This window comes from Macrosteles quadrilineatus, unplaced genomic scaffold, assembly GCF_028750875.1.
Source record: "Macrosteles quadrilineatus isolate MER2022 unplaced genomic scaffold, UCM_ALF_1.0 Scaffold_3__2_contigs__length_128488019, whole genome shotgun sequence".
Classification (NCBI taxonomy): domain Eukaryota; kingdom Metazoa; phylum Arthropoda; class Insecta; order Hemiptera; family Cicadellidae; genus Macrosteles; species Macrosteles quadrilineatus.
In genome coordinates, this window is record NW_026542596.1 from 114,938,385 (window position 1) to 114,965,367 (window position 26,983).

At 32.0% G+C, this 26,983-nt stretch overlaps 1 protein-coding gene across 6 annotated transcripts in view; it reads left to right on the forward strand.

The window, feature by feature from the left end:
- The window catches only part of LOC128988457 (disks large 1 tumor suppressor protein-like), a 1,201,819-nt gene that overhangs the window by 606,037 nt on the left and 568,799 nt on the right, over positions 1 to 26,983 (forward strand). For all 6 annotated transcript variants that reach the window (XM_054409756.1, XM_054409751.1, XM_054409752.1 and 3 more), the window contains exon 3: positions 17,328 to 17,458. In XM_054409756.1, the coding sequence (XP_054265731.1) occupies positions 17,328 to 17,458 (131 nt within the window). The remainder of the gene's footprint in view (positions 1 to 17,327; positions 17,459 to 26,983) is intronic.

The window sequence follows — 26,983 nt, forward strand, 5'->3', positions numbered from 1 at the left end:
TGTTTTATAGTTTACATCTAATTTCAAATATTCTGTGTGTGAATAAGTCCACTGTAAAATGTATATAGCGTATTTAAACGACAAAACATGTTTAATTAGATTAACAATTATTTTATACCATAACTTATGATTTTTAAATAATGTTTTATTTCAGGTTTTAATTGAAACAACAATTTCTATGCACATGGAACTCTTATTGATATTTTTTTTAGTTTATGATGATTAAGCGTGGATGCTCAATAGTTATTGCAGCAGAACAAGATGTGCATAAAAGCTTATAATTTATTTATATGATTAATTCTTACCTCCTAAATAAGTAAAACTTTCGATATATATTTCAACGTAAAGCAGAAAAGTGTCTGTTACACTTAGTAGACAAACACCATAAAACACAACTAGAAACAACTACTGGAATTAAACTAAAATGTAACTAAAACTTTTAAAATGTTTTATTTGTATCATCACCTCTTAATTATACACAATTTACAATAAAGTTTGGAACGTGAAATGCGATTAGAAAGCTGCAATCTTTGTTAATGTATCCTTAACAAACAATGCATATAATATCTTGTATTTTTTCACGAGCAATGCTTGCTTTCACTACTAAAACTTTTACATTTTGCTAAACAAAAAGTTAAACGTATATTTTTATGTGGTAAAAAACTGTTTATTAACTAAACACTATTTTCAACCTATTTTATTTCTTAACTCCATTACAGCTTCCTTTTCAGTGTGTTCAACAATTCATGTAAAGCAGCGTCGTACCGTTTATCAAGGCCACGACACCCAAAGTGAGAAGTCGACTTGTAATACAAGCTCTGCTTGTAAATATTCAAGAACAGCCTTTTGCCGAAAGTTCAACAAGTCTGATTTAATACCAAGTTATATCCCTTTGCAAGTTTATGTCACATCATGATTTCTTATGTAATTATTTTTCTTAAATATTTTCCCAAATTATACAACATAAGCCAAGGGGATTTTGCTATTCAAACAAAATTAGTCATTCATTTTTATTAATGTTTATTTATTTAATTAATTTTGTTTTTGTAGTTATTAATTAGTCGAATTTCTAAAAGTTTAGGCATTAACACATTAACGATTGGTAGATTAAACCCAGGATCATTTCTTTTTACTAAAGTTTTACACAGGCTAATATTTTAAACAAGTTTACCTACGATCGTTTTTTTAACTGACCGTTTCAGTTCAGTTCTTAGAATTAAAAATATTCACTTAACAGAAGTGTTTACTTACGTAACAGTATTGATTTACTTAAAAACACGAGTAAAGGACCAATGAGAATCACGGGTTGAGATAAAAGTGAAGTTTTAATGCTTCTAACATATAATCAGCTGTTTACCAATTTAATTGTTAATGATCGGTGTAGTTAGTGGTTGGTACAATAAGTCGTTGCAACTTAGAATTGAAAAGTATCTCATAACAGCATTGTTTACTTTCATAACAGCATAGTTTTACTCATAACACCAAGGGTAACTGACCAATGAGGTTTAAGGATTGAGAGAGGAGAAGTAAAATTGCTATGATTCAAAATTCAACTAATCAGCTGTTCAGGCCAATTTAATTGTTGATTGGTGCAATTAGTGTGTTTCGTTGCATCACTGTCAGTGGCAATGAAAGGTTATAAACGAAAACATAACGTCTCTTAGAGGTTATGAGTAGTGATTGTTAGTAATTAATTAAAAACGGCCGTAGGTAAAGTAGTGTACTCAGCTCGCATAAATATTCGTTCGCGATCGTTGCGTAAACTACTACTATTACATAAGCCGTCACACATCTATAATTCACATAAAACATAATAATCTTTAATACAAACTTCAAACTTAAATTTTATAATTAATCTTTTATGATATCAGAGTAACTTAGTTTGATGCATTGAACTTCATAAAGAACATAATGTAAAAATACTCTAAAGAAAACAAAGCATTCCCATTGTTTCTATAACAGAATCCTAACGTAGCAACACAATGTAAAAAGCTGATACAATTGAAATAATGAAATACAAACTTAAATAAGAAATGTTAACTACATTAAATCTTACTAGTTTAAGCCGTGCATTCTTCTTCTCCTTCTAGACACAAACTTCTAGAAGTGAGCTATTAGAATTCTAAACTGAGGAAATTTCACACTAACCTAATTTGAGTTAGCGTTGAGTTGGTGTCGAGAGGCCCCGCCTTGCTTGTTACCGTCGTCGTCTCAGAGGAAATAAACTGTGTTTAGCTGCCTGTAGACACCACCTCGTGTTGTCAACACCCCAACTTCCTACATCACCAAACAATCTATTCGATTTCACCTGTTTGGTGATGAAATATATGTATCATCAAATGATCAGCTGTGGTTGATCTTTGTTGAATAAGACCATAGTTGGATTAGCCATCTATAGATGCAAAGATTATATTTTTCCTTTTTATTTGTGATACTTTGATAGTTTGTTGTCACATAAAAGATTTTAGCTACTATAAGTTTTCCTTTGAGTTAAACATGGCTTAACAAGTGATCGTACTTTAAATAATTCGGCAATTTACATCATGACATATCTAATTTCTGTACACCCTTATATCGTAGGACGTTAGTTCTAGCCTGAAACCACGTCACGCAATATTTCAAAATACTATTAAATACACCTTCCCAATATTCACACTTTCATGCTTAGAACGGCACTGCATTTTTACTAGCATGGAATTAATTGGTCACTGTCGAGATTTGATCCCGGGACCTCGGGCACCAAGGTCCATTGCTCTACGACTATTCCAGCTCGCTACGCACACTATGACAATATGTTGGTGGCTCAAATCGTTCGGGTTTACTCCGAAATTGGCTATAGCGTTACTAGGCGAATGGATTGTAGGCCTATACTACTTGTGTTAGTCAAAGACTAGGGAAGCGAGTCGGTCTCGTGATTAGAACGTCGGGGCTCCCTGAGGTCTAGGGTTCAAATCCCGCAAAATCTCCAATAAGTAAAAAACGTAGCAACAATCCAGAGCTCGTGCCTAAAATTAGCTCCCGAGCTCGTGCCTAGCGTCCAAGGAGAAATAAAATAGTCAAAGACTGAACGTATATAATGTTTCAGTTTGTAATATGTATAGGTTACAATTGAGATGTGTGTTTGTGTAGTTTATTAGCCTCCGCGTGTAAAGGTGGTAGTTTTATTCCAAACAGAGTATTCTCTTTACCAAGGTGACATCTGTCAATCAACTAAATATGTTCTAATGATCAACGTTAGATGGTAATAAATTCAGTGATTGGAACATTCCCTTGTAACAAGTATAATAAGTGATAATTGTGTTAAAAAGCAGAAAATAAAATCAAAATCTAGTACATTATATGCTATGTGTATTATAGACGCCCTACTTACCGATGATTTGATATGTTCAATTTATATTATAAATATATACTCTTCTTATTCTGGTATGAATACACAATCACGAAAAATTATTTTTCCCATCTTTCAGTACATTACGGCTTTGGTGAGGTTTTCTTCAATTTATCCATCTTTCGTTTTAATTCTTCTGATTCTTTGTTTTTCTCCTGTACACCTGCACACACACATAATAATATAGTGACATAATCCAAATTAAACCTCAAACCCTTGATCCTTAGTGTTACTATACCACATTCCTTATGTAGTCAATATCGATATAGAATTTAATGTATAAACGATCAGCTGATTACTCCATGTTCTCCATTAGTTCTCCATATGCCCACTACACGCGCTAGTGTTTATTTACCATTTATTTCTATGATTGGAATCAGCTGTTTTCTGATTAACAATGTAAATGTAAAAAGAAATATGCATATGCTAGTTTTACAATATTTTTGCATTTAGTGCGTGCTACAGCACAATGAACTTAACCTTGAACTTAAACTTCTAACTGTCTTATCTAAGTTTGTTGTATCCTTTTTGCTTTTATTTCTATATTAAATATCACAAATTAGCAAATACAATTGTTTTAAATTTAGTGAGATCAGTTTTTCTGTATGAGCAAATTTTGTGTCGTAATGTATGTATGTAAACGTATCGTTCAATAATGATTGTACCGGAAGTATTTTTCCGGCTCCAATTGTATCGCTATGTACATGAAAATATATTCATCCACTCATAAGTAAGGAAAATCATGGACAGTATTCAAACTTGTCAAATTATTGATCTCTTTAAGCTAGCAAACTAAACGGCCAATATTATTATTTAATTGAATCTAGGATGGTCGTACTAAACGGAATTAAAGTTTCTGATGGGTAAATTTCGTAATGTACTGGGGAGTGACAATCCCGCCAAATTTGTCCCAACATAGTTCCTCGGGGCCGGGGAGTATCCAAGTTGTACAATTCATGGTGAACCACACACTCAACATTAGCTACAACTTTACCCCGATCTGATGGGCCCGGTTCTGCCCACACCACTGGACATTGTAGTTGACGATGATTACTTTAGATCTAAAACTACTTTAAATCAGCTGTTTTTGACATGTTACCAACTTTGATTTAAAATATTAGGTAGATTTTAATATGTAGGTATTTAACCAATTTAAACATCCTCCGTTGGTTTTAAATCTATGAGAACTGACTAATAATCGTGCTGTTGCTTGCATTTCGACTAATTTGTTTGTGATGTTATGATACTGCCCTTACTTGTGCTACAGTTTCTGGTTAATACTCTGGGGTGATTTTCTGATGGTAATAGTTGGGCTTCTGTCATGATCCTGGTTAAAACATGTACTACAGATAATGCATAATAAATCCCAAAGTACCCATGAACTTTTGAGAAAACTACAAGTCACACTATGGTCAGTTTGCTAAACCATATACTTAAAATGTCCGTCATGACGAGAAACCTTGCGCTATACTATCTATTATTCCATAAATTGCCCTTTAAGGTCGTAATTCCTTTCTAAAGGGAACTTTCCATATACCTGATGTTAAAAAAAACCTCAGCTGTACTTATTTTTTTGTTCTTTCAATTTATTACCTTCAGTTGTGATTATTTGTTTGTATTACTGTATTTTGTTTTGTTTATGCTTAACTTAACCAATCAATAGTTTTATTAATATTTTGAAGCCAAACGGGGTGAAGCCCGTGGATAAGAGCTAGTATTCACTACCATCTATTACGGTTTAGGTTAAAGATTTATTTTTTCGGGTTTCGGGATTGGTTTTTTTCACTAGAAAATTAGCTGGTAGATTTTTTTAGTCAAAATATGTAGACATAAATTGTAATCAAAAGAAATTATACCATTATTAGCCAATTTTGACAATACAAGACATCAAACACCCCGTAACAATGGAAAAGACAATATACCCCAACTTACTTTACTGCGATTATTATTGTTATTAAAAACTGAAACTATGATGAAAAATAATAACAAATTTACTAAAACGTTTTTGTCAAACGTTAATTGTAATGTAAATTTAAAATGCAAACATATATGATGATTAGGGTGGATTTTTTCTTGAAAAAAAAAATTTTTCTTGGAAACTGATTGAGGCCAACATTGTATGTTTCCTTTTCACACTGCATTACGCAAAAATGTATTTCTTTTTGGGGTGATTTTTTTGTCAAAACCAGAGCTACATACTGATTGACCAGCTGTTCATATGTATATACCGATTGTTTTCTGTATTTTGTCAGTGTATTGTAAAGATGTTGTGTAGATAGAAGGTCAACGGAATATTAGAATGTATCGTCATGTCGTTTAAGGTATCAGTGATAGAGACACGTTTAACTCATTGGGATGTTTTATTTTTATGCTTATTGTTTTTTATATATTAAATCTTAATGAAAATATTTTTCACAAATTGTTATTATAGTGCTTACCCCTTCCTGCTATGTAGAACTCAAGGCCTACACATAACATAAACATAATATATATAAACCAACCAAACCAAGTCATTAAACAGTTCCTAAAAGAACTGTAATGCTAATCACAAGTGGAGGATCGACAATACATGTAAATATTGATGTTAACCTTATCTATAGTATACATGTTACATTGATAACCTTACTATTACTTTTCTGATAAGAGACGATTAGTTTAAATCGGATAAGATTCATCTGTTTTCAGTGTAGCTATCTATATTCGAATTTTGAATTTGTTTGGATTTTCTGTTTGTATTTTGTTGTTTTTTCGTCACCCGCATGGCAACCCATAAGGCCCATGTTATTTTTTCTTTTAAATTCTCTTTTGTGCTTATTCTTTTAGCCTATTTTAATTTATAAAGCGATTGTGAACAACTACATGAAAATATGTTTCATTTGGTACCAACCGTGTGTAATTCGGTCCAGTAGTATGGTCAGGCTATCTGTCATAAGATATATAAGATTTTAGTAAAATATTGACATAGTCATTTAGTTAAAATCAGACTGAACTGATTAAATAGAAGCTCATTTTCCTTGTAAACCAAACACATAACATTTTACTCGTCTTATTTCAAAGTGTAAACGTTTTAGCTGATGTAAAAGACTAATGTTTTTTATAGGATTGTGTTTAATAACACATGTATTTATGTTTTATAAACTGCCATGAGTTCGCGGCTGGAGACCCAGCTATAATTATGCAGAGTGTTTGTTAAAGCAATACCTTTTTACCACGCCTTGGGCCGACTGAGTCATTATTATAAAAGCTCCAAAATGATTTATGCTGAGCTTGCTTTTGACATTTTTACATTAAGTGTCTTCTCTTGTTTTTAAGCGTATAATAAATTTAGTGTACACACTTTAATCTAATAAGAAGCAATACATTTTTCCTGTAATTAGTTTAGTCAATCGTATAATTTATAAATTACGATACAATTAAACTAATAGAATCAATATGTAAATAGTTCGTATTCAAATTGTAAAAGGAATACTAACAATTTGTTGATATAACAACTATTTCGATCTATTTTATTTAAACATTTTTCAAGGTTTTGTATTTACTTTGAATGAATCCGCATATGAAAAATATTGCATTATAGGTAAGCCTACACAGTACCTAACATGTATATACCAGTTTATTTCATTTGTGTCAGTTTATATGTGTACACGCTGTATCTAAAAAAATAGAAGGGCTAACCTTGACAAGCTTAACCTCAACTTTACAATTCTGTCTGCTCACTCAAAGTAGGAAAAATTAAGTCAAATATAGCTTGGATTTACATGATATAACTATACGTTGCTGTTAAATGTATTTTTTTCAATACACCACATCTATAATGATGTACAATCTTTATCTCAAGTAAAACAACTATTATTCTTGTTGGTGATCATTTAAATATTTGACAACCATTGCTACTCCATAGCCAACTATATGACTATCATTTCAACAATATAACTTTAGAATTGCATACGAACAAGAATGTTATTCCCTTTGTTTGACATGTTTTTAGATCGCAACCTCCTTAAAGTAAACATCATACCAAACTGTATCAAGAAAGCTTCTACTTTGGTAACAAGTTTTTAAATCGGATATCGGTTCCATGCATTTTAAATGTAAGCCAAACAGTCTCCGTAATTTTATGTTTTGTTGCTCGACTTACGGTTAGGTTGTAAATAACCAACTGCAGATTGCATTGTATATTAACGGAAATTAAAAAAACTAACAACTGATCGTAGTGGACCAAGCATCATCAATATATTTTTATCTGTGATTTCTTTTTTATCTACCTTAATTAAAAAAGGGAATAGTTCTATAAACAAATATTTATATTTCATTTAAATTAATTAAAAATCTACTATCAACCATGGTAAAAATTTTTCCTTTAAAGGGGAAACCTGTTTTAAAATTGTTTTGACACGTAGGTTAAACATTGGAAATACACCTTTTACACAATGAATGTAAGTTTTCATAACAAAATAACCTTTGAATATTGGTTGAGGAATAATATTTTCATGTAAAAAACTGACTGTTTTACAAAAAAACTTTTTGAACTAACTCAACTGAACAACCAGATTATTATGGCAAATCAATTTAACTTGACGACTCCACCAAGGAAACTACTACCTTAAACAAATTTGTGATAATATAAACATGTATTTCTAAAAGTGCTTCGTAAATGCACTAACAATAATCCTATTTTTGTGACTATTGTCACAAAAAAATATGAGTGAAATACCACTGATGTCTCACGTATTTTACTTTAATTAATAATTTAAGTTTCTCAAAATGAAAATATTGTTTTTAAAATGTGGTATAGCTATTAAAATATATACAAATGCAACTTACAACATACAAACAAATGTTACATAACATACAAATTTGGTATAGTCGAATTTAAATTAATATTTTATTTGATGATAAAAACTTATTATTTCGAATGCTTATACTTTTTTTCTTTAAGACTCTCTAGGTACTTAAGTTTTAACCAATGCATGAGAATTGAAAATGAAAACTCGGAAAACATTTGGTAGTGACGAAATTGTTGGTATTCTTTAGAAACGAAATAAAAATTAGCTTGGAGGTTGGGCATCCTTAACTTTTGTTGGAAAGATGTTTATGTTTTTATATAGTGTGACAAATTATATATTTCATTAGAGTATAGCATATATTGTTAGTTGAAGAAGCTGCAATAAACTGAAATGTATAATAATTTACTGCAGGAATATAAGGAACTATTTTCTAATACTATGTATCAATATTCGACTCTGCTGTCTAAACTAGACTTTCAAAACTTCTTGAAGTGTTCTTCAAGTAACATCAAAAGAAAGAATCTCCAATGCACCCGCCTGGTTCCTCTGTATAAGGAGCGATAAAACTAAACATTCTTTGCGAAAGTTCTTCCATTTCCATTCTTTACTTGGACTTTTACAGTGAATTTTTATTCTTAAAGCTGACATTGGTTCTCATGAGGAATAAACTTTGGAGCGTTCATAAATTGAATAGTCGAAAAGAGTGATTTGGCCAATAGTTTCATTAAATGATCACTACATTTTTCAAGAGCGAACGGTGAAAAGCTTTTAATCCTCTTCCCGATGAGCTAGAGTCTTGAAATTTGAAACTTAGCTTGTTAATGGAGGATGACAATGCAATATTATATAATTTTATTACGATTGGAATTAGATTAATATCAACATTCTACATCAACAAGGACATCTAGTTCAAGTTTAAAACATTCAAAAAGCAACTCCCTCTCAGAAACATATCTTTAATCAAATATAACATGGTAATGAAATGAAATGAAATGAAAAATGTCTTTATTTAAGAGGCGAAGTTAGGACTAGCAGTCTTCTCTACCACTTAACCTCTATAGTACAGGGTGTCCACATTTTGGAAAGTCAGGGAAAAAATGGAAAAAAATTCTGGTCTTTGAAAGTCATGGAAAAAGTCATGGAAATCCCCAATGATGGATGGATTTGACGGGACTTTTCAATGCTCTTGTCGGCCTTAACCCCAACTATTGCAGCATTTTTAAGGATTTTTCCCAAATATACGGCAATTCAATTTATTACAGTTGTATTAGTTAATGAGTTTGAGATTGTATTAGTTCTGTGTACTCCATTGTTATATGTTAATAAATATTTCAGTATTTTCTGTGGAATAACTTGTCCAGGCAGTATTATTCGTGTGTGTATGTTACATTATAATTTTCAAGTAAAGTTTGTGAGTCATAGAAACCAATGGTAAATGGTCATGGATAGTCATGGAAAGTCATGGAAATTAATGACAAATTTTCTGTGAACACCCTGATTTATATTATATTTGGTCAAGAACAGTATGTGCAATGAAAATTTATTTTAAGTAACCTAAATGTCTCGAATAATTCTTTCTTAATAGTTAATTATATAATTGTTATGGACTGTTTTCTTTGACAGAAAATATATTGACAGAACAAAGGCAAACTTTGCTAACTTTGGTCAAAATAACGGTTAAAATCGAAGACTTGGTTTTGTTTGGATTTGCAATGTTATGTTTGTCTGAAACACTCGATTGCAATAACAATAACAATGTCAGTATTTATTTATCCCAGGTACTCCTTCTGAAAACGATATAGTTAAATATAAATGTAAACTAAGTAATGATTTAAATAATATCAATTGAAATAAATTCTAATTTAAATCCCTAAACAAGAAAATTATTAGTTCAGTAAAGTGTCATTGATAAACCATACAATTTAAAGGTAATGTTTTTAGATTAAATTGATAATTCTAAATTATTTGACAAATAAACATATTCTTGAATTGATAGGTTCATTAACCCCCTAAAACCTAAATCGTTAACCAATATTTATACAATTTTTCATAGCAATATTTAATTGATAATTTCGTCGCAAAAGCAAGAAACATATTAAAAAAAGTATTGTTGTGACCTTAAAGAACACAAAAGGCCAATAACTTCGAATATTAATTAGGGCATTTTTTAAATTACCATTGAAAGTCATATGATATTTAAAGCCAAGCAGTTACATTGTGACAATCGATACAACTGTTATACATTGGCCGTTTTATACATTGGCCGTTTCATACATTGGCCGTTTTATACATTGGCCGTTTTATGCAGTATTATTTATAGGTTTACCTAAGAGTAAAGTTTCGCTTTAAACAAAGATTAAGCTGCTCTAAAGATGAAAAACACAATCGTTATCTACCCTTAAGAGGCGATAAATTTTAGAAGTAATTTAGCAGAGTTATGCGATCATCCTCAGAAGGTGGTCATTTCTTAGGAAGGTAAAGCCGTCATCATGTTGTGATCGTGGTCTCATATTGCTTCATTTTCCATTAGGTTAATAGTTTTGAAAATTTATCTTTGGTAAGTTTGCGCGTTGATACATAAAAATAATTGAGACGTAGAAGCATTTTATTTATATTTTTATTTGTGTAGTCGTCAGTGTTTGGCATACAAACATTACTACAGAATAATTAATAATTAATTATAAATATTATTTTATAAAACATATAACAATGTATTACAAAAGTAAACAACAATTTATAATAATCCATGTTAAACATCAAATTTCGTGGACAAAATGTACGAGATTTTAATTTACTTTGTTCCAAAACTTGGGTTCATTACAGCATCGCCTAAATGTAATTACATATTCAAGATGTATTTTTCTGGCCGTTTTAGCGTTCACTACTCCACTGATTAGAGAACAATGGACAACGTTTTCCATTGACAATATGGACAACATACTTAGTCGAAATATAAAAATATTTCTTCTTTGAGTTCGTTTTAGGAACACTACTAAGGAGTTTGTTTAGGATTCTAAAACCAATATGCGGTAAAACTAGTTTATCTGTGCATTTTAGTGGGACAAGGATTTAAATGAGAATAATATAAACTATTTTTTTATTCTGATAGTTTTTTTCTAAAACGGTAAAATATCAAGCATTGACTAAAGAAAATTAACACTTTTCACCTAACGCACGATGGATAAAATATATATCCTTATCTAACTGTTTTTGACCAAATTTGTTGAACTAAACCACGTTTTCACTTCAAATTGAAAAGTCTTTTGTAGCTAAATTCAGATAATGTTATTAAAAAATTGTCTTTTATATTTTACCAACCAAATAGACCAAATATTCACCTGCGCAATCTTCAATTCAAAAACTTGAATGATAATGCGCCATTAGTTTATATAGTCCTTAAATTTCCCCCAAAAAATAAAATAAAAGGGGTTTTTCCTAATTCACAGTCGAAATAAAAATACATTGTTCCGAAGATATAGGGCCTATTGCTCATCATCTCCTTACAATAAAAAAAAAATCTCAATTGGGAAATACTTTAAAAGTCTTAAGAAACAGTTACCCTGTTTCTTTTTGCTACAAATGATTGTCTTAAATACCTGCCTGGCTACTTTCTTTGTTTGTTTTATTCCAAGTTTTTTTTTTCTAAAACAGGCATGTATTCTCAGCATGTAAATAAGACGGGCAGGTTTGCCTACGTGACTTTAGATTCAAGGGGACTCAGATTCGAGGCAAACATCATGAATCCTTTTGTTTTGCAGCCACTCACGTTTCACAAAATCTTTCTATTCTCAGTGTATTTTCTCATCTGGAAACATTATTTTCTCAGTTTCTGTCTTTTGAATCGAATTGGTGTATGGACCACTTTAGACGTAATATTAGAGTAATTTTGATGAAGAAACAGGTCTTAGATATTTTTGTATTATTGAATTGATGCCATTCATTGATATTACATTATTATTGTAAATTTTTTTGAAGTTTTATTAGAATTTTCCTCTCATAATGAATATTTATTTAACATATTCCTTGACCAAACTTTGCTTAGGGTCACAACCTAAGCTAATCTTTCAGTATTTACCAGGTTTGTATTTAGATCTATGTAGAATAAAGGTTGGTCCCTACGATTTTTTTTACGCCCTACTGTTTTATTTACTGTTATAACACAGCAATGTATTTATGTATTCAAATCTAAATATGAGTTCAGCAAAATTACCTGTGTAGTTTTACAGCTGGCTAAAGCATATTTCTGTTTAGTCATTTATTTGAAGCCATTTTTAAAGAACAGCTGGGTAGGTCTATGGTTTACAATATCCATTAAACTGCTACCTACTTTACTCAGAATTGAACCGGCGACCTATTGAATATTTGATTTAACGGTATTAAAGACGATATCTCCAGAGAAGTTAACCCAAATGTAAGAAATGTGATAAATGAGATTTTTTACTTCTAAGCTGCTATCTAAATTTTGTTGGTAATTGTGTTTTTATTTGTTCAATCAACTCATTTTGGTTGTAATTTATTTAATTAGTACCTCAATCATGTTGACACTTCACACCACTAATTTAAAACGTACTTGTTTACAAACTGTACTTGGGTATGGATACCGATAGATCTGGTTCATTATTTTAAAATCTTAAGCTAAGTATTAATCAAAAATATAAATAGAATACATAAAAATAAGCTGGCAAACCCACAAATATTATTATAAAAAAAATGTTCCAAGGACTTTTAAAAACCTATTGTATTTATAGACAATAGCAGAAGGATATTTCCCTTTAATCCTTCAGGAAATTTTTTTTGTGTCTCGAAAGAGTCCCAATGAGTGCTTATGACAACGAATACATTTGTTAACTACTTTATTTTAATTAATTTGTTATGCAATCATTTCTCAACTGCGATCTTGGTCAAAGATATGGTTAGTTCGTTTTAATTAATTAACGAGGTCTAAAAGTTTAGATTTTTTACTTACTTATTAAAAACACTAGTAGCCCTCAACTGTAAACAAAATATATATTTAAAAGCTTCCATGACAAAGAAGAGGAATTCAAATAGTTGTTTGATAGCCTGTAGTACATTCATGTGTAGTAAGTCGATCATAGTAATATTGCATTTGAGACTAAATAAATTTAATTGTTTGACTGGTATTGCACTTACTATACCGAGGTCAACTTATATTTATAGGCATGCACTGTGGATGCGATACTCTCTGGTGTGGATTAACGTCCGCACGAGTGAGTACTACGACTATCCGCAGTACTTTCCTGATAATTATACCAATTTGTAAATTACAAGGAAAAATTGTGTTTCGGATTCCACTATAAACTGTAGGTCCCTTAGTTGCCATTAGCTGTATGGGCTATTAATTAACAGCTGTGTCTAAGGAACATGTCGGCCTTAGTCACTAACAAGACTACAAGATCGCGCCACTCATCCTACACTCATCCTTCACTCATATTTGGGCTAAAATACGCACATAGTGGCGTCCCCATCTTAAATAATTGAATTGAATTGAATTGAATTGGTATCGAACTTATTATACCGAGGCCAACTTGGTGTAGTAATGTACAGGAAACCTCTTAACCAATGGATTTTAGGTTCATGTTGAGACCTGCAGGTGTTGCACCTCGAACACTACAGGTCCACCTAGAAAGTGAAAGGAGGTTAAATTTCTCTGAATTAAACAACTCCCTTCACTAGAAGCCATGCAACAAATCTAACATGTAATTCTTTGTTGTAGAGTTTGTTTCGCAGGAACACGATACAGTATCAAAGGTACATTTCGATACCAAAGCAAACAAAAGTCTGTCTTTCCTTCAAACTCACTTACGCTCGACCAGGTTTACACAGTTTTCTCTTGTGCGTTTGTTTTTTCCTTGCTTTCTTGATTTCTTATCCTGTTCACCAGACCGGATGTATCGAATTGTAAATGCACATGGTGTATTGAACTTAGAAGCTGTAAGGTTTTTATCTTGATAATAGCAAGTTAAATCGTAATTTTATGTTTTGAGAGTTGTTAATTATTCCTGTTGTATGAGTTGGGGAAAGGAAATAACTTAATAGTTTGAATTAAAGGAAGAAAATATTAGTTTTAAATAGTTAATAAATCATTCAATCATCCTGTTTGCATTATTATTGATGGAGAAACATTTCTAATTATTACAAACTTATAAAACCTTTTCACCACACTATAATGGTTTTCGCCATCTTACAGTAAAATGTATCCATTTTATGTATTGCAATAGACTTATTATATTGTCACCACTGCCTATTTACTATTTTTTTCAGATTTCTCTCAATATTTCTTCGCATAGCCTTAAATGTTGTCGTTGTGTGCATTTATTGTATATATTTTCTCAATTTTTTTTTGTGGTGAAAAATGGTGTTCGTACAACACGGGCTGAAAGAGTTTTGCAGCTCGATCATTTTACGTTCTCTACTTTGTCTTGATCTTAAAAACTGATCTCGAGCCAGCAAAACCTCATTTTCGGCCTTAGGTACGAAATATAGGCCCTACTATTACATTTACTATAATTATAATGAGTTTAGATAGAAACGAAATCTAGAAACCTCTTATGAATCATTAATGCTTTAAACATAATTGTGATTTGGACAAGATAATCAATACCTGATACAAAAGAATCAAGCATGTTTACATCAAAATGATGGATGATTTCAGTGATTTCATGTACTCGTTGGTAATGGCACTGAACAGTAACATACCACCAAAGAATTTAAAGGCTGTAAATAGGTTTTGAGATTCTTTGATCAAACCATATTCATACGCTTCAGTAGAGACACATTTAAGGGACATTACTATTCTCTGGAGGATGTTGCAGTGATTTGATAAACATGAACTCGCTCGATACTCGGGACGTGTTCCACACTTGGCGACTTGACTCATAAATATTTCATTTGCCTTTGCCGATAGCGCTCTAAAAATATTCATAGGCAAATTTGTATAGGGAATCAATCCATGTTTTTAAGATGCTCACAATATGTGTTTGGGTTACAACACCAAGTGTTTTCAAACAATTCACGTGTGTGAAGATTTTAACAACATGTGTTTGTCACTATTCGAACCAAATGTGTTAGACTGAATCATAAATATACTTTCAACTGGCTAATGCGAGCACTAAAAACATAATTATGTTAATTTATAGTGAAATACTACGCTCATCATTTGAGCTATGAAGAGTATTCAAAATACTTACAATTACACGAAAACATGCACAGTGTATTTTTTTTTTTTAATAAGGCTATATTGGCTACGAATGCCCCCCATGAGCATCTCCTGGTAAAAGCATAAAAAGGCAAAAGATTTTATTTCACGCTTTTGTTTCTAGGTCTTAGTGTACGTGTACAAGCGTAGGTCATACACAGAGCTTTGTAGCTTTTATTCTTGATAATTAAAACCCAGTGTGTAAAAAAATAATAATTTTTTAAAGATATTAAACGGTCCACGTTTTGGAAATATACACACCATTTTAAATAAACGTTAGTAAATGCAAATTGTTTTATCTTCATTATATCTTCTTGATTATAGTAATTGTGGTCAAATGCGTCACTGGCTTAAAGCGTATTTGATTCAGGCCCCGGGCATCTTTCAACATTGGGCTGACTGGGACGTTGGGTCACGAATTGTGGATATTTAAAGCATGCACTGTAGATGCGATATTCCCTGGTGTGGATTAACGTCCGCACTAGTGAGTACTACGACTATCCGCAGTAGGCCTACTATCCTGATAGTTTGCCCAATTCGTTAATACCAAGGCAAAAATGTGATTCGGATTCCACTTATGTAGGTCGCTTGGTTGCCATTAGCTGTATGGGCTATTAATTAACAGCTGTAAGGAATATGTAGGCCTTAGTCACTAATAAAAGTACAGGGTCACGCCACTCATCTCCATTCATACTTGGTTTAAAATACGTATTTTGTACGGTCACCATTTCAGAAGAAAGTATAAAGTAAAGAATGAACTATCAATGTAATCAGATAAAGGTTGACATGCGATTTTAACTATACCATGTTCTCTAAAGTAAAAAAATATCAAAAAGAACACAAACAAAACAACAATCTTCACGATGTAAACGAGCATATCGTCCTTTTTATGTTCCAGTAAATATGCAGGATCTCGCAATCATACCAGCCTTCTACAAAAAGCAAAGATGGTCTGAGAATACAAATGAAAAGTTAGTAACGAGCGGGTCTTTGAGGTGCAAATACGACTGTAGACCCGTGGATATGTTGTAAACTAGCCCTTTTGCCGGCCTTTGATAATACCTGTATACCCTTGATCATGCAAGGGACCTGCGATTTTTGTACAAAGTACTGTATAAGTAGTAGAGTGTAATCAATACTCCTACCACTTCAATACTGATCCATAATGTTATTACGAGAAAAAGAAGAAACCTTTAAGCAATTATATTCATGCAGGTTTTATTGTTCATTTGGTTGAGATCTATATGCTTTTTTTAAAGTTTGTCATCATCGAGTACAACGAAAACAATCTGTATTGTTTAAAATAAGGGCAATATTTAAGGATTTTCATCTTTATGAGTACACGTGTATAATATTTTATTTTTTAATACAAAAAGCTTAATAAATACATACTATTTATTTAATTCGTTTTGGAAGATAATTTTTATGTGTATCATCCTATATTTTATATATTTTTATATTATATATATATATATATTTTACACATACAAATATTTATAAGATAAGCTTTTATTATGGAATGTGTTGGAATGAATTTTATCTGTGGTAGAAGTATGTTTTTATAACAAATAAAATATATAGTGGGACTAATCAATGTTTTCTTAAGAGGTTGGCGGCCTCTTTTAACCTTGCATTTGCCCGTCCACGTAGACTACACATCTGTGCGTGGAACGTATCCAGCAAAGTAAGGGGTGAGCCGGTACAGTACAAAGGTGAACTGTACTGATAAAAGTATGTGGCAGTGACCAGGATCCGAACCCACGACACTACTGCCTTGGGCCCGAAGTCCGCGACGCTACCGACTGATCCACCGACTCACCAAAAGTTTGGATGTACTTATAATTTTCTATAACGGCTATGTTTTACAGACAACATAATATTACCTTGGTAATATACACCCAGGCATACCTTTTACATATGTTTTGTTTTGTTTCAGATATTCAAGAGTTTTATGAACTGACCCTCCTCGATGACACTAAGTCAATACAGCAAAAGACTGCCGAAACCATCCGAATAGCCAATAAATGGGAAGCCAGCGACGGCCCGATAGCCTACACCAACAATGACGTAAGTTTTGTACCATTTAATATATATATAAGGTAAATGCACCAGTAGCTGACAGTGCTCCAGAAGCTGACAGTTTGAGTTTCTTAACATTATAATGTGGTCTCTTAAAAATATTTACACGTGATTGCATTGTTAGAAGAACATATGTTTATCCTTGATTTGTTTACAAAAAAATCAGTGAAATTTAGCCCATACTCGCGGAATGGTGGTGGTTTGAAAGCGACCCTGTCTGTACACATCACATTTAGTCGATTCCCTTAATGAAATTGTTAAGAAAGTAAGTTTGGTTTTTTGTCATTTCGCTAAATTTCTTAAATAGTATTAATGATTAGGCTCATTATTTTTATCAATTATACCTTTGTTGACAATTTCATGAAAAATTGGGGTGTTAGGGGTTTTGGATTTAAAATTATATCAATGTCAGGCTTTGGTACACAAAAGCCATACAAGTTCCACTAGCTGACAGGGGATATTTGCTACTTGCACAATATTAAATTGGTTTTACCCATCGACATTTGCATGTTATTTATAATTTATGTGATCTCACATTTTTATAAAATGATTTAACTTTTTTAATTTATAAGCCAAATTATTTTAAAAAATGTATATTTTTTTAAATATATATAAAATATATAGGTATATATTTTTTAATGTAAATATTTTTTATTTTAAAATATGTAAAATAAATTTTTTTAATAACGTTTTACATTATTTTATAATTTAATTATTAAGTTAGATTGTATTCGTCTTATAAATTATAATACCCTTAGGTTTAGCAGCTAGTACATTTATAGTGCCAGTGTCAGCTACTGGGACAACTGACAGTCAGCTACTGGTACAAGCACTTTTTTCACTGTCAGCCACTGGAACACGTACAAAGGTTGAATTAAGTTTAAAAATTTTATAAAATATATTTAAAAACCCCTTTTTGTATGACAAATTTGAAAACTACACTAAATTTAGAATCACATGAAATCCGTAATATCTCTTTAGTTCCTATTTATTCAAAACCACGGATTATTAAGTGCGTATAGTTTCTTATACTGTCAGCTACTGGTGCGTTTACCTTATATATTTATATTTAAAATAAAATGTTATGCGAATTAAAAAAAATATAATATGATCATTTAAATGCAAGGTTATTTAATATTTGGCTGTACTCTACATATGCTAAGCGTCATAAGATAAGCTGTATAAATAATCATAAATATATCTGCATATCTCCATGCAGCGTAAATATAGCACACTATTCTGTACCAAAACCGGTTGCCATGTAATATCAGTGAAAACTAGTTGGCACATGTGGGCCACAATAAACATATATTTCAACATTTCCTCCCTGTTTAGGTAGTCTGAAAAATATAAAATCATCATGACCTTAAAACTATTTGAGTCACATACATGACAAATACATACACATATGACTGCCTTTTGAGCAGTAGTAATAAGCTTAATAAAGTATCGGTAAAAGCATTAAGCTCAATTCCTAAATCCACTACATGGCTTAAACAGCGTAACCAGCTTTTCCTCTACTTTGTGGTTATGTTTACATAATACCTTGTTAAGCTGGAATATTACCAACAATTAAGAAACCGCGCCCGATGTTTAATTTTTATCTTGGTTTAGTTATCGGCAAAACACATAAAATTCCCTCCAGCCAATAAATCCATTATAAGATAAGCTTAGGAAAAATGTTTGAAACCATCTTCATTTCATAGCTACAGAAGGTTTGTGAGAATAGGCGTTAGAGGTGATCAATTGTTGTAATATATACGCTTTAGACACGTTTATGGCCATTCGGCCCATCTGGTGTTCAGCATGTAAATGCATACAGCACGGGCTGAGGTACAAGGCACCTTGTATAATGTAATTGTCGTATGATACCTGTGCTATAGGGTTGGCTACGGTGCCATTACGGTTCTGTTACTGCCTAATAAACTAGATTTCACGTTATGTTTTGAACTATAAAAGTAAGAAAGAGTACTAAATTAAAGATTTTAGGTGGTGATTGTATGCCTCAATAATAAAATGTTTAAACCATTAGTTATGGTTTTTTTTTTGGGATATTTTAGTTATAAAATAAATCAGGACCTATTCCTGTACAACCCGACGTCAGGCCATTCAGTAAGCCTAATGATATGATGGATCAATGACATAAAATATCTGACTCCAGCATTTAAACCTGGATTTTCCACACAAAAGATGAAAAGAATATATGAGTTTCATCTAATTATATCAATATAGCTTTAAAAGTAGTAATAACTTACTATTTCATAAAAAGTATTCATAAAAGAAATACTTTGCTCCGTTTCTTTAGTGAACTTCTCATGTAGGAACCTATTACTGTAGGTTTCAAGGTAAATCCTGGACTCACGTTATATTTAGGGGGGTTAATTGGGGGGGGGGGGGAATAGTTGGTTCTTATTGTTGCCCTCAAATCTTGGAATATTTTACCAATTTCTCTTGAATCCATTTCAAAGATCTAAAAAACAATTTTATTATGTTGAAGGGTGTTTGTATGGTTATTACTTACGCAAAACATTAAAAAAGTTGTAATTTAAAGAGTTGTACTTTATGCTAATGGAGAATAAAACAGTTTACTTGTTTATAGATATTCTGTATTTTCATCAAGCTTGGCAAATCAAATCATTTCATACTAATTTATGCATATTAACTTATACTTAAAACACATTTGTAAACCTTTCTTGTAGCAGCAAACCTAACTACTAGGGAGCGTGCTGGTTTAGTGGTTAGAGCGTAAGACTCCGGTTCAAGGGGTCCCGGGTTCAAATCCCGCCAAATCACCAACGGATTCTATCTAAGTGATAATGCCGTAACAAGTAGGTCTAGCCTGAAGTAATGTAAAAAACAATTCTGGGCTCGTGTCTAGCATCCTAGGACAAACCCCCCCCCCAAATAAAAAAAACTAGTTAGTCCTAATGTTATGTAATTAGGGAATTAATCTTTACATTTTATGGACACATTTTACTGACAATCCTACAAATGTCAAATGTGGCAAATGTCAATTTGCTTGGTCTGCAGGTAAGCTGATGCAGGGGTATTTTTATTTTAATATCTCTTAAGTATTTCCACTGTTGCTATAACTGTAGTTTAAATAACAGTTCCGCTTAAGCTTTGTAAATTCCCTTGACTCTGCATCTGCAGCTCAAAGACCAATTATGTAGAGTGGTTGTTTAACCAATTCTTTTCCAACTCCTTGGGAAACAGCTGTCATTATTACAAAGGCTCCTGAATGATTTATACTGCACTTAGTCCTGAAATTTCGTCTATCAACAAACTTTTCTTGCTCTCAAAGCTGTTTTGTGGTTAAAAATAAACTCCTTTATGTAACATGTAATCAAAGCAGCTGTGTTTCACCAAGGAAACATGATGTATATATTTGCTACGTATGTACAGAATAAAAACAGCGACATTTTGTAAGGAAAGTAGTTCAAAATTTGGGTCAGTTACCTCCTTACATAATGCTTTTTTATGTATTATCATTAATATCGTTAATAACGAAATGATATGTTGCCCCTTAAAATACCCAACTTGTTATTGAACCATTAATTTTTAAGGAAAGATCCCTAACCTAACCTAATCTAACCTAGCCCCTTAAAATACCAAACTTGTTATTGAACCATTCATTTGAAGGCAAGCACCCTCACTTAACCTAACCTAGCCTAACCTAACCTAGCCCCTTAAAATACCAAACTTGTTATTGAACCATTCATTTGAAGGCAAGGACCCTCACCTAACCTAACCTAGCCCAACCTAACCTAACCTAGCCCAACCTAACCTAGCCCCTTAAAATACCAAACTTGTTATTGAACCATTCATTTGAAGGCAAGAACCCTCACCTAACCTAACCTAGCCTAACCTAACCTAACCTAGCCTAACCTAACCTAGCCCCTTAAAATACCAAACTTGTTATTGAACCATTCATTTGAAGGCAAGCACCCTCACCTAACCTAACCTAGCCTAACCTAACCTAACCTAGCCTAACCTAACCAAGCCCCTTAAAATACCCAACTTGTTATTGAACCATTCATTTTAAGGCAAGAACCCTCACCTAACCTAACCTAACGCAACCTAATGATCCACTAGGGTATTCATAGAACTAATTATTAATTCAATATCCATAGAAACATTACGAAATCATTGCATAACAATGCTTTGTTTAACATTGCCACAACTAATTATTAAAATGTTATTAAATAAATTGATTTTGTAACACAGTTTTTCCCATCCCCCTCTACCCTGGTATAACAGGAAGTATGGATTCACACTGTATATCCCGTCATCTCTGGGGAGGCTAAGGGTGGTGAGATATTTGTCAACGTTGGCCCCAGAGACTGAAACCCATCCGACAATTTGTTTGCAAATTTTTTATTCAAACAAAATATCGCGCTTCATTGCTCAGTCGCTTGAGTTGGAAAATCCCACAACATGCTTTATCTACTGAATATAATTCAATGTAAATATTATATTTTTTTGTTTTGTTTCATGTATATAATATATGTATTAACAAGCAATGATAAAGTTTGGTCTTACAGATTAAATACATTAAATTCCATTTATGGTCAAAAAACAAACGGTTGCAATTCAAGGTGTGTGATTGTAATGGTTTTAATTAAAAAAGTTCTTAGATTGACTGACAAAATATACTGTTCAACGTAAGCTAATCTAGTTTGTTTCTCGGGTATGAATATATAAAAAGGTTTTAAGAAAAATGTTAACCCAGCATAACCCTTCTGATTGGAGCAGGTTATACAACCCCTCTGGTTCTGAAACACCTTGTTGGATTTATGCTTGAATTTTATAGTAATTTTCCATGAAAGAATGATACTTTGATGAAGTATATTTTGAGGAATAGTGATTGCATTGTTGGAAGGATGGAATAAAGGTCATTGAACAACGTGTTTTCTAGTCCTATATCTTTATTAGTCTTTATTTAAAATTGTTTGAAGTATATTAAACAGTGTTTTTTTTATTTTACTAAATAACAAATCTTTGTGTTGAATGGATGGGGCGATAAAAATGTTACGCTTATCTTTATTTTGTCAAACTAGAAAATAATAAATACTTGCTTTGTGTTACTTAAAAGGGGTTCAAGTATAAATTCACATCTAATACAATGTCATCTATGGTTTGGTTGAATAAAGCCAATTACGTTTCAAAGTTTTTAATGTTTTAAATTTGTAATATAACTTTTTGGTGGAGTGAGTTGGTCTAGTGGTTAGTGCGCGGGACTTCGTTCCAAGAGGTCCCGGGTTCAAATCACCAATGGATTTTATCCAAGTGATAATGTCGCAACCCCTAGGTCTAGTCTGAAGTAGGCTAATGTGAAAAACAATCCCAGGCTGGTGTTAATGTTTGTATTTAATGAAAAGGTAAATTGAAACAAATAATTATTTATTTATAATATCCAACATAACACGGAGTTTGGACTAGTACCGGCCCAGCTGTAATACACATTGTTTAGCACCATTTGGCCCATCTGGTGGTTTGTATGTAAATGCGGCCCTGTCACAGACATGAGGTACATAGCCGTTGTATAATAAAACTGTTACCGTATGTCGACCGTGTTTATGGCTACCTAATAAATAACAAGTCAAAATAACTACCGTACAGAAGGTCATAAACTTAAACCAAGGCAAGCGCTAAACGAAATAGTTTGTTAAAATTCCAAAATTACTCTGTCTCTATAATTGTGTTAATTTTTTTATAGTAATGTTAGTAAGATATGTATTATTATAAGGTTAATCAGATCTGTCATTGTTTATACTTTTAAAACTGAAAGATATTTTAAATTACTAATTAGCAAATTTGTTTCTCTCAAAGTGATTATTTAGTTTTTTTATTCCAATTACAGCTTTATTTTCATGTAGCAACTAAAAAGAATCTAAGGTTATATTAAAATTAAACTTCCATTATATATATATATTTTTTTTATTAAATGACAACCCCTTGTCATTTATATATATATATGTAAATAGATAATTTTTGTAAAAATATTTATGGTAAGAGTATTTAAAAATACTACAGGATTTATCTAATGAAAGTAATGTAGCGATATCTTCCGTCTCTTGGCACTTGAATGAATCCCAAATATATTCGAAATAAAACTAGATCCCTATCATAGTAAGTATATAAACCACAAAGGTGTTCTATTTTACTGAGTGCTCCTGATGAATATTTACATTTTGACCATAATACAAAATACAATTACGTTTTTTTTTTACTTACTATAACAATTGGAAACATTTTCCAAAATATAGATGAGTTTCCTAGCACCTATCTTTCCTTTCTTTATTGATCCGTCAATTAGCAACTGCATAAAATAAAAGCATATTCTAAATTGAATCTTAAACGACAACCAATACCATTAAACCAAACTTAAACTTTAACCTTATATTCATCACAAACACAAAAAAATTTCAAAATACAACAAATGATCTTATAGCACACATTTTTGTTGTCTCATAGTAGTAACTTAATGGTTACATTTAAATCAAATCCATCCTCACACGTCTACCCTTAATAAAGTTATTGGTCTTGAAAACTATTTAAATACTACTCAACTCTTTTAAACATCACTAAACAAGATTTATGCACAAAATCATGTATGGTTATGGAATATAGTTCATATTAATTTTTCTTCAATTTCATAAACTACACGAGATTCTTAAATAATCGAATATGTTATAAAACAACATTTCTTCCAAACGGCAACTGGCATTTTAAGACTCTTGCTAGGAGAGTCTTCAGTAAAAGCCCAACTGAAGGGTTTGTTCAAGGGCTCTTTATAACGGTGGAGAGTCGATAACGCTTGAGTCAATTGAGTACGCATTATTTGAGTAGATAGGGTATCTTCAAAACCACAGGAACATTATGAACTCATCCATTTAAGACACACACTGAAATTACAGGTGTTTTAGCAAAGGAAACATTTTATGGAAACATTTTACTGACAATCCTACAAATGTCAAATGTGGCAAATGTAAATTTGCTTGGTCTGCAGGTAAGCTGATGCAGGGGTATTTTTATTTAAATCTCTCCTAAGCATTTCCACTGTTGCTATAACTGTAGTTTAAATAACAGTTCCGCTTAAGCTTTGTAAATTCCCTTGACTCTGCATCTGAAGCTCAAAGCACAATTATGCAGAGTGGTTGTTTAACCAATTCTTTTCCAACTCCTTGGGAAACAGCTGTCATTATTACAAAAGCTCCTGAATGATTTATACTGCACTTGGACCTGACATTTTGTCTATCAACAGACATTTCTTACTCTCAAAGCTGTTTTGTGGTTAAAAATAAACTCCTTTATGTAACATGCAAAGCAGCTTTATTTCACTAATAAGGAAACGTGACGCAAATGTTTGCTACGTACACAGGATAGCTTCAGCTGGAGTCATTTTGTAAGGAAAGTAGTTCAAAGTTTGGGTAATTTCCCATCTTACGTAATCCTTTGTTATGTAGCATCATTAGTATCGTGAATAACGAAATGATATAGGCCCATAAAATACCCAACTTGTTATTGAAACATTGATTTTTAGGAAAGAACCATAACCTAACCCAACCCAACCAAACCTAACCTAACCTAACCTAACCTAACCTAACCCAACCTAACCTAACGCAACCTAATGATCCACTAGGGTATTCATAGAACTAATTATTAATTCAATATCCATAGAAGCATTACGAAATCATTGCATAACAATGCTTTGTTTAACATTGCCACAACTAATTATTAACATGTTATTAAATAAATTGATTTTGTAACACAGTTTTTCCCATCCCCCCTCTCCCCTGGTATGGATTCACACTGTATATCCCGTCATCTCTGGGGAGGCTAAGGGTGGTGAGATATTTGTCAACGTTGGCCCCAGAGACTGAAACCCATCCAACAATTTGTTTGCAAATTTTTTATTCAAACAAAATATCCCGCTTCATTGCTCAGTCACTTGAGTTGGAAAATCCTACAACATGCTTTATCTACTGAATATAATTTAACGTAAATGTTATATTTTTTGTTTCGTTTCATGTATTTAATATATGAATGTATAACCAAGCAATAATAAAGTTTGGTCTTGCAGATCAAATACATTAATTCCACCTATGGTCAAAAACAAACGGTTTTAATTCAAGATGTTTGATTGTAATGGTTTTCTTTAAAACAAGTTCTTAGATTGACTGACAAAATTTACTGTTCAACGTAAGCTAATCTAGTTTGTTCATCGGATATGAATATATAAAAAGGTTTTAAGAAAAATGTTAATCCAGCATAACCCTTCTGATTGGAGAAGGTTATACAACCCCTCTGGTTTTGAAAAACCTTGTTGGATTTATGCTTGAATTTTATAGTAATTTTCCATGTAAGGAATGATACTTTGATGAAGCATATTTTGAGTAATAGCAAAACAAAGTATAACATTGACTATATATACCTGTAGGTATATATAGTCAATGGTAATAGAGATTGCATTCTTATTTGAACAACGTGTTTCTAGTCCCATATCTTTTTTTATCTTTATTTAAAATTATTTTAAGTATATTTTCCAGTGTTTTTTATTTTATTTTACTAAATAACAAATCTTTGTGGTGGATGGATGGCGTGATCAAATGTTATGCTTATCTTTATTTTGTCAAACTAGAAAATTAATAATTACTTGCTTTGGGTAACGTAAAAGGGGTTCAAGTATAAATTCACATCTAATACAATGTCATCTATGGTTTAGTTGAATAAAGCTAATTACGTTTCAAAGTTTGTAATGGTTTTAATTTGTAATATAACTTTTTGGGGGAGTGAGTTGGTCTAGTGGTTAGAGCGCGGGACTTTGTTCCAAGAGGTCCCGGGTTCAAATCACCAATGGATTTTATCCAAGTGATAATGTCGCAACCCCTAGGTCTAGCCTGAAGTAGGCTAGTGTGAAAAACAATTCCAGGCTGGTCTTAATGTTTGTATTTAATAAAAAGCTCAATTTAATCAAATAATTATTTATTTACAATATCCAACACAATTCGGAGTTTGGACTAGTACCGGCCCAGCTGTAATACACATTGTTTAGCACCATTTGGCCCATCTGGTGGTTTGTATGTAAATGCGGTCCTGTCACAGACATGAGGTACATAGCCGTTGTATAATAAAACTGTTACCGTATGTCGACAGTGTTTATGGCTACCTAATAACAAGTCAAAACAATTATGGCACACGTAGGGCCGTAAATTTAAACCAATACAAGCACTACAGAAAATAGTTTGTAAAAATACCAAAACTACTCTAGCTGTGTAATTTCTTTACAATTTGAGCCCCAAAAATATTTTAAAATAGGTACTCCTCGTTCTATTTGTAACGATAATGCTTAAAAGGATATTCAAAATTTTAATTGGATCCTGGCATTGTAACTATATAAACCCAAAAAGTATTCTAAGTTAGTACGGTAGAACCTTGATAAGAAGACTCTCAAGGAGATTGTTAAATGAGACTTGTTATCAAGGTTGACTCCTTATTGAGGTTTGCAAT